The sequence below is a fragment of the Polistes dominula genome, unplaced genomic scaffold (assembly GCF_049000335.1).
Source record: "Polistes dominula isolate Pdom_NZ unplaced genomic scaffold, Pdom_raw_medaka contig_16, whole genome shotgun sequence".
In the NCBI taxonomy this organism is placed as follows: domain Eukaryota; kingdom Metazoa; phylum Arthropoda; class Insecta; order Hymenoptera; family Vespidae; genus Polistes; species Polistes dominula.
The window spans coordinates 296,742-306,832 of record NW_028301040.1 but is presented as its reverse complement, the minus strand read 5'-3'; the positions used below and the strand labels follow the sequence as shown (position 1 = coordinate 306,832).

The following is a 10,091-nucleotide window of genomic DNA, read 5'->3' as shown; positions in this document are numbered from 1 at the left end:
CTGTGATGACTTTGTATCACAAAAATCAAACGATAATATAAAATATTTCCATTTTTTCGTGATAAGTATATATATATATATATATATATATATATACTCGTTAATTACAGTTAACTAGTTAATTAATAATCATTCTCTCTGTCTCATCATCAAATTTTCTCTTTGAAGTAAATTTGAAATAATACTCCTATATTCCTGCTTCGATCGCTTATTTAGTGTATCATTTTTTTTTTTATATATTCCATATATATAGATATACTTAGAAAATATGTATATTAGTTTATATACGTGTGTGTGGATAGATTACTTTCATAATATTTTTTTAGTCGTGGCAAATAATAGTTTGATTTTAATTTATACATATTTCTATTTAACATATATATTATATTTTGTTTTGTGTAAAGGGATTCCCTTCCCCTTCCCCTTTCCCCCACATTTTTTATTAGTTTTAATTTTTTACTAGAATTAATTTTATTGTTTTTTTTTTTTCAAAATTGTTCTCTTTTGTATTATTTAAAAAAATTCTTTTACAAGACTCATTCCTATAGAATAATAAATGAAACAACGATCTGAAAGTTATTTGATTTTAATTTTCAAATGTTTGTCTTTCCAACGACAAAATGAAAGAAAGAAATAAAGAAATGAAAAAAAAAAAAAAAAAAAAAAATAATGAAAAACGTCGAAGTTATGATAAACTCGTTAAATAAAAAAAGAACAAAATGATGATTACTTTTCCGAATAACCTGTGATTTATAAACAAAAGTATCGATATAATAACATCAGCAAGGAATGATAATTATTATTATTATATGTAGAACATGGGATCATTATCGCATAGCTCTTTTTGTACACATAATAAATGTATTGTTAATAATATAACAAGAAGAAGAAGAAGGAGAAGAAGAAGAAGAAGAAGAAGAAGAAAAAAAGAAACCAATTAAAAATGAAAAAAAAAGATTTTAAAAAATAAATACACAAACAAAAAAATATGATACAATTTCACAATTTAAAAATCCTTGCCTTCGCTCTTTTACAGAGCATTTTCCGAACAATGCAATGAATAGAACAAAAACCAAAACAAAAATAAATTAAAATCAAGAAAATAGTAAAAAAAAAAAAAAAAAAAAAAAATGATATAAGATCGGTGTAAATAAAAAGAATTTTTATTTATTTATGTTTCACGAGCTTCTTTTCAAGCTTAATAATACCAAAAATACAATAAAAATCTTTCTCTATGTATAAATAAATAAATAAATAATTAAAATATTGGATATAAAAAAAAAGTAATGCGCCTAACGAATGAAATAATTATTGGATCAATAAAAACAACACTTACGATAATAATTAGTTGTAGTAATATTTAAGAATGATTTACACCAGTCTTATAAAATCTATCATACATTATTTCGGCTAAACCAGGGAGTTGGCAACCTGCGGCTCTTTAAATTAACGAGGAATAGGCACCGATGAATAAATAGATTCATTTTTTTTTTGTATCAAAAAACTTTATTCAGGCGAGTACTAACTATATTTTGTGGCTCTTGAAAAACTTTGAAATTTTGTAAATTGTAATTTTTGGCTCTTCCAACTCAAAAGATTGCCGACCCTTGGGCTTAAACGAAATGACACGCATTCGCAAATAGGATGATTCAAATGTTATTTAATTAATACTGCCTTCTGTGGAATATATTTCCTATAATATAATTTATTTCTGTTTTATTTTTTATCCTCGTCTTACAAACATTCCTTAAAAAAAAAAAAAAAAAAAGTATCTTCCCTCTGAAATTCATTAATCCGCGCGAATTGACGGAAGGAGGAAGAAAGGAAGGAAAGGAGGAAGGAAGGAAGGAAGGAAGGAAGAAAGAAGTAGAAGAAATAAGAATATATTTATAAACAAACAAAAAAGAAAATAAAATAAAGATGGTGTCTGTTGCTCGTATTGTGTTCAAATAAGACAAAAGAAGAAAGAAATGTTATATAATTAAAATGATCGATTTAATATAATAATATTATATAATACGCAGCTGAAATCATATCTCTTTCTCTCTTTCTATCTTTCCCTGTAGGTAATATAAATACATGCATACATACATACTTACATTCATAAATGCATATACATATTATACATAAATAGTTTAGATAGTTTTTAATTCTCATTTGTAGCGATAAATCTGAAGTTTCGAAAAAAAAAAAAGAAAACATATGTATATCGAATACATACTGACGAGATTGTTTAATTAATTAATGAATTAATTAACATCGTCGAATCAGACCACGTACTGCTTATTTATCAAGATAATACATTAACAATTTTTCACGTACGATATGTAAATTTTATATGAAAGAATGTTGTTGTTCGTCTTTGTGCATGCGTGCGTGATACATGCGTAAGTGGTGATAAGAACAAAAATCCTCAGAATGAAAGTAAGAAAGAAAGAAAGGAAGAAAGAAAGAAAGGGAAATAAATGTAGTCGTCGTGTTGTATGACGCATATAAAGGGTATCTCTTAGCAAATAAAATTCACATTCACATCGCGTGAATATATTTCGAATAAAATTGGGATATATACATATAAAAAGAAATAATATCGAAAGACATATTTCTTTCTTGTTATTATTAGGCAAGGAAAATAATGTGACATTTGTACTAAAGCACAAGCGAATAAAATCAATTGTAACTAATACTCACATACGATATTTATTTATATATATAATAAACTAGAAAGGCGCGAAGGAAGGATGGATTTAAATTTGAATAATATCCTCGAAATTTCCGACAGACGGCGTTTTGAGTTGACGTTTTGACCCGTAGGCGCGAATTTTGAAATTTTTTCTAACTAACACTCGCTTCTCTTGATTTTCCAACGACGATTTGACTTCTCTCCTACGAGTTGCTATTTTTGTTCTAACTTACTCGACGTCAATGCTACCAAATTAATAATTATGCATTATCATACTAACTATCAATTTACTTGACAATTTTCTTTTTAAATCACAATAACAAATGTATAATTGAATCTTCAAATATTAACAATTCAATATCTAGGTGAATTTAATTCTTATCCCGTGTACCTTTTTATGTAACTTCTTTTAGTTTCTTATTCAATTTAATGTCAGTATTTACGACAGTTGGCAGAAGTTGAAAGACTTTAAAATAACTTATAGAATACTACATTACGTAAGTGTAATCGTTAACGATCGATAACGATTTCGTTGAACGAAAATTAATTTATATCGAACGAAAGTGATTAATAGTTTCATTGAAATATCATGGAAACACCGATAGTTCGTGCACGAGTTGTAAAGGTGCTCGGCAGAACGGGCTCTCAAGGTCAATGTACCCAAGTCAAAGTGGAATTTTTAAATGAACAGAACAGACAAATCATCCGAAATGTTAAAGGACCCGTTCGTGAAGGAGATATTTTAACGCTTTTGGAATCTGAACGAGAAGCACGAAGATTGCGTTAATTTTCTCTGCAAATTTCTGCCATTGTGAATATTATAAATTTTTCACGTACGCACGAAGCTGCTGCAAATTTCGTTGCAACGAAATTCATTTTTTTTAATTAACAAATTTTATATCATATATTACAACGAAGAAAAATTCATTAACGATGACTTGTAATTAATTTGTGTAATAATATGTTTTTAATAATATTAAAAAAAAAAGTATTTGATATTATTCGTAGAAATAATTTTCTTAACATTACGTCATTTAATAGGATAAGGAAAAAAAGTAATATCCTGTTAATGCCATGCTATCACTACGTTACCCGTGTGACACTCTATTTTTTTCATAACTTAATTTATTCCTAAAAACAAGATTTAATTGTCAATAATACTATGTTATTTATTTATTAATTGTTAAGGTATCTTGCATCGTCACTTTATACTCAATACAATCATATTATATTTAATTATATAGCATTTATTAGTTTGTTTTCATAATTATACAGGAAGTGACGTAAATTAATATTATTTACAATCGTTATATGATAGTAATGTTGTTACGAAAGTAAATCTTTTATAAATTCGATAAGAAATAGAAGTTTTCTACTTTACCAATTAGCTTAACCTAAAATTACCTTAGATGTTACATCATCAATCGTTAAAGAATAATTTAGCAAATGTTATCAAGTGTGAAATATGTTGTATCAAAATGGATTTACCAAAAGCCTTTTAATTATCAAACAAAGAAAAATCAATGAAAATAATAATACTTTGTCAAGCGAGTATCATCAATAGTAAACTTGAAAGTTTTAGTTCAGTTCTTTGCCGTTAGTGATAGAGTTAAATCGCATTGAGAACTTGGTCAGTCATCTTGTCATACGCCATGTTTATTTTCCTCGTATTATTCGTGACGGATACAGTGAACTGATATACGTAATTAACTACACTAGTAATTCATCATAGTTTCTTAACTGTATTATTATTAATATAGTGAAATAAATAGTGAAAAAAGAAGATACTAAAAACGACAAATAGAGCAACTACAATTCTTTAATTACTCAACGATTCCAAGAAGACGAAGAAGATCAATGACTAAGTAATCGATCTATCGAAATATATTACATCGAAATATTTTTCACTGTCATTTATAATAATTAAGGGATTAAAGTTATTAGACTAAAAAAAAAAGTAAAACATACAAGAGAAAAAGTAATAAGACAAAAAGATATGCATATATGAAAGTGTATATTTTTGAAAAAGAAAGATACAAAAAACACACACACACACACAAAGTTAACACTATCGAAAGTATTTCGATCTCATTATTGTCTGGCCAATCAGACGGCAACTTTAACGAGCCAAGTTGGATTGGCATGAATAATTAAACGTTGTATTTAGCAATTAGAAAGGAAGGGCGTAATTCTAGAGACAAGACTTGTCAAAGTGGGAGAGAATAAAGAGTCAGTTCTTGATGAACATTCAACGATGTTTGTCAAGATTCTTTGTCGTTTCGAATCGTTTCTAATAAATTGAATCAAATCTTACAACACTAACTAATAAACGGATTCAAGTTGTATATGGTTTCTTTTTCTTTTTTTCTTTGCTACATTTTCTTAATATTGTTTTCTCTATGTGAATTAAAACTAAATATATAAATAAATAATTGAAAAAGGTCTCATTGATAGGAGAATCCATCGAGGATAATTCAAAATTAACAACCTTGATAGACTTTATCGTTTTGCTGTGTGTTTTTTTTTTTTTTTGGTTGTTTCTTTTATTCACGTAAGTGTTTCCAGAATATTATACAATCGTTTTTTTTTCTTCTTTTAATATCCAATTGAAAAAAAAATTTCAATTGCATTCATTGCATTTCATTGCATTCACTTTCAGACAATCGTAACACCTTTGATTTCAAACAAAAAAAAAAAAAAAAAAAAAGGAAAATGAAAAAACAAGATAAATAAATGAACGAGTAGAGAATTGGTTTGTTTATTGTTTATAAAAACCTTATATCATTTCAACAAAGATAATAAGTCTGATACTTACATATGAAAGGCTTCAAAATGTATTTTAAGTAACTCTTCGGTATGTCGTATGATTTATATTCCCCCAAAAAAAGAAGAAAAAATGCAAATAATGATTTTTTTCTTGTTTTCATCTTACAGCTTAATATTTATTTGAATTAATGAGAAATTCTCTGACAATGTGACAATAAAGTATTGAAAAATGAATATTCAAAACATATTGATCAATCTATAAACTCGATAGATAAAACTTATATCGTATTATTTATAAAAACTTATCTACTCGTTCCATTTGATTTGTCCATTAAAAAAACAAATGGATAATAATTGTATGTGACATTGTGGACAAGTGTATATTATTCAACCTTTAAACCTGAGATAAGCTATTGTTTTTTTATTTTTATTTTTTTTTTTTATGGTAAAAGGCAAAAAAAAAACAAGAGGGAGGATCAAAGTTTCTTGACGTCATTGTGCAAATTATTAGTAAAATATTGAACAAGTATTCACATGTGTATATTTGTAATATATTTTTTTTATGTATGCAGTGTTTGTAACGTTTCGTAATTATAATGATAATAATAATAATTATTATTATTTTAAATAATTTAATGTTACCTCTCCCCTAATAATCTCTCTTATATAAATGTGCGTGTGTGACAAGTATTATACATAATATATTAAAAATTCTATTAACTTTAAAATAAAATATGTTTAAGACGTTCAAATCTTACGTAAAATTACGTTAACAATGACTGAGAATAATTTGTTCATTACGTCGTAATAATACCTGGACATACTTTGCAGTAAATTTATTATTATAAAACGGTACATGCACGTAAAAAGAACAAATCAAAGTAATATTCGAACAGGTCAAGAATAATATTTAAAGTTTGAGTTCAAGTATAGGAATATTGCATTGATTGCACGCACCTTACTATTTTTATGCTTGTTTGAGTTTTTGTTTTCTTTTTCTTTTTTCTCATGATTATTATCAATAGAAAAAAAAAAAAAAACTTTACCTGTTTGTGCACGTTAAATGCTGAATTTGTCATTAACATGAGTAAAAAAAAAAACAACAGTAATTATATCTATGTAGATATTCTGTTTTATTAGTGCTATTGCCACGACTATCAAATAAAACCGGTTTTCTGCTCCTTGTCAAGATTCAATTTCAGAGAGAAAGAGAGAAAAGAGGGAAAAGGAAAGAGGACTGAAATGATTTCATCGCAAATGAATTTACTATTTACCTTAAAGGAACTCGTTACTAATCAAGGGGATATATATTAAAAATTCTCTCTTTTTTTTATCCTCATAAAGTTATCAAACTTATTGTCATTTTTAAAAATATCAAAAAAAAAAAAAAAAAAAAAAAAAAAAAAAAAAAAGACAGTGTAAGCGTTTCTTTATTTTTTCAAGGCTAAATAACCAACCTCGTGTATATTATTATTCCTGCTTTTTATACGCGCGCGTCAACAATTTTTTATGTTTAAATTTAATAATAATAATAATAATAATTATTATTATTATTACATGTAAACATTACTTTGACTTTAGATATAAACTATCCTATCTTTCAAGTTGAATGAAACTGCACACAGTGTGCAAAATTTTATTCAAATCGGTTCAATAATTTAGGAGTTCATTATGGACAAACAACGTGATTTATATATATATATGTATATTAAGAAGATGTTTTATGATGTTACGAGTGATAGGCTGCGTATGCAGTTGATGCATTTATTTTCTTTGTTTTTTTTTTGCAGTGAAGCAAATACAGTTAAACTCCAAAAATTGGATCATCGAATAAAAAAGAAAGATAAACAATTATGATGGTGATGATGGAAAAAGAGAAACGCAATGTGCAAAACAACTGCTATAACAACAGCAACAATAACGAAATCGATAGGTGAGTATCGTCAAGAGTATCAATTTTAATTCATTGATAATTATGTAGACGTTTATACAGTTTTTATTAGTTGTCATTTCAATTATTTATAGCGTCTATAAAATTTATAAATAACTGAAAACATAAACTTTGAACTTTTTTTTCTTTCTTTCTTTCTTTCTTTCTTTTATAACAGCATATCTCACGATTTATTTATCGATAAATTTAAAGTTTTTTTTTTTTTTATTTTAAAATTACGATCTCTCTCTTTTAAGTATTTTATTTATCCATAAAATATATTGTACAAGATCGATGTTTAAAGAATTATAATCAAATGTGATTGTATTAAGAAGAAAAATTTTTTTTCTTTTCCAATTAACCATTATCATCATCATCATCATCCGGTAAAAATATTTATTAATGAGTTTCTGTTTAATATCATTTGATTAACAAATTTGTCTGGTAGAAAAAATTGATGCATTAGTCAGTACTGTTCCGAGAAATATTAATGCAGGAATCACTCATTAGAAACACATTAGAAATAAAGAGAAGAAGAAAAAAATACAAATGAAATATTACGTGAGAAATGAAAAAGAAGAAGAAGAAGAAGAAGAAGAAGAAGAAGAAAAAATAAGCATGTAATTGAATTAAGATCTGATAATAAATTATCTTCGTTTGAGAAATGATATCAAGTAGGTGCAAAGTACACGTGCATCTTTACACTTTAATCTTTAATAAAGACACGTGATTATAAAAACAAATTTGATCTAGATAAAATAATTGATAAAGCAGAGGAGGCGAAAGGGGATGGGGGGTAATCAGTCGTCACCTATTGGATTATCAATTTTTCTTTCAGTTTAATAAACTACATTATTCTTTTAAATATTACAAAATTAGTATTAATTATCTAACAATAAAACACAATTTGTATATAAATTGCATGAACATGTTCCTTAACAATATAATAATATTAATAATGTATTTGAATGATTACGACTATTTCTTCCTTGATGGACTTTGATCTTATTCGTTGTCTGAATGACCTTTATTCGAGTACTCTCACACAAAGATAGAAAAGTCAGTGAAATCGTATTTTATTGATAATAAATGTAATGTTTATAACATAGTTATAAAACGCGTTGCAATTTTTTTCATTTTAATGATAAGTTATAAATTTTACTACCCTACCTTTTTTTTTTGGTATTACCTAATCAATTTGAAAGAGTTTTTTTTTATAATTATTTCTCGTAAGTTGAAAACAATTCATTCTAAACTTAGTTTCAATCGTATTTATGCATCACTATTGTTTTTTTTTCTTCTTAGTAATTATATCTCTAGTCTTGAATAAATCATCGATTATGTTGAACGTGATTGATTAATGTTAAGGAAAACCTGACATTTATTTTTACTTAATTATAAAAAATATAACACACGCAAAAATTGGAAGTGAATGAAATCTTGTTAAATAACAACAGGGTAAACTTAAAATAGAAAAATTCAATATGCAAATCTATGTTAATGTTTTTACCAAATTATTTGGGTAAAATTAATAAATAAAAAAAGGAAAAAAAGAAATAGAAATAAATGTGATAAGAAAAATATTTAAAAAAACTATAAAAAAACAGCTGTAAAAAGATAATAAGTTCCCTTTTTATTTTGTTCATTTTTAAATATTTTCCACAATCATTCTCCTAATCATATGTTAGTGATTTTGCAATTAAAATTGACGAAAACGATTATATGTAAAGAAAGAAGATAGAATGGATAGATCGATAGATCAAATAAATTCATATTAAGAAATCTTTTGTGTATTCGTAAGAGAGAGAGAGAGAGATACGTGTAAACAGGTGTGTATGTGTGTTAGTTGAAAACGTGAGTGCGTACTCTACCTTATGACGTAAAACATTAAGAAAACGAGCGTTTTTTGATGGCGATCATAACGGCTTATTGTTTCTACAAAACGAGTTTCAACTACAAATGACTTTTAATAAGTTAGCTAATGGATCAGAATTAAAAAAAAAAAACGTTTTCTCTTCAATTTTTATAAATTAATATTATTTTGTTATTGCTGTTGTTGTTGTTGTTGTTTTCAATCGTATTATTTATTCGCGTGGATTATTTTTGATTTATTTTTCATTCGTTTGCTTGCGTTTAATGGGGACTGAAAAGATCAATGACTTTACGATGTTAAAATCGATATCTCGACGAAGTGAGCATAACAATCGACCTAAATCCTCTCTTAGAATTATGAATACGGATGTGTGACGTAAAAAGAAATGAAAGAATTACAACGTAAAACGTGAAACTTCATGAAGATTGCTATTTCTAAGGATTTAATGTAGAAGTGATTTTGTTGTTTCAAAATTATACACACAAAAATATTACGAAAGAAATGATTAAACGAGGCCTATAACATTTTACTTATTAAACCGAGTCATTGAAAAAAAAAAAGAACAATTCAAATTAGAATTTCAATGTTCATTTTAAAGATTACATCATTGCAATTTAAATGAAACATTAGAAAGCAATGGATTAGGGTCAATGTTATCTTATTTTATTCATCTCTTAACGTCCATTTATTATAAACAATAAAAAAAGAAAATCGTACAATTGTAGCTTCAGCGTTCTCCTTAACTTTCACCAAATTGTCTATGGGTTCCTCTCGAGATGTTACGATATTACAATAATAAAGTAGGACGATGAAAATGATCATTTGTCTCTTGCCAAAAAAAA

At 26.2% G+C, this 10,091-nt stretch overlaps 1 protein-coding gene across 1 annotated transcript; it reads left to right on the top strand.

Moving 5' to 3' along the window:
- The first annotated feature begins 2,818 nt into the window (after positions 1–2,818).
- On the top strand, positions 2,819–7,379 carry LOC107070737 (small ribosomal subunit protein eS28). Its single transcript, XM_089174811.1, has 2 exons — positions 2,819–4,545; positions 7,237–7,379. Exon 1 carries the CDS (start codon positions 3,270–3,272, stop codon positions 3,465–3,467), a length of 198 nt encoding a protein of 65 aa, XP_089030937.1. The 5' UTR covers positions 2,819–3,269; the 3' UTR covers positions 3,468–4,545; positions 7,237–7,379.
- The last annotated feature ends 2,712 nt before the right edge of the window (positions 7,380–10,091 follow it).

Excerpts from the sequence above, each read along its gene's own strand:
- LOC107070737 (XM_089174811.1), top strand. The coding sequence starts at position 3,270 with ATGGAAACACCGATAGTTCGTGCACGAGTTGTAAAGGTGCTCGGCAGA.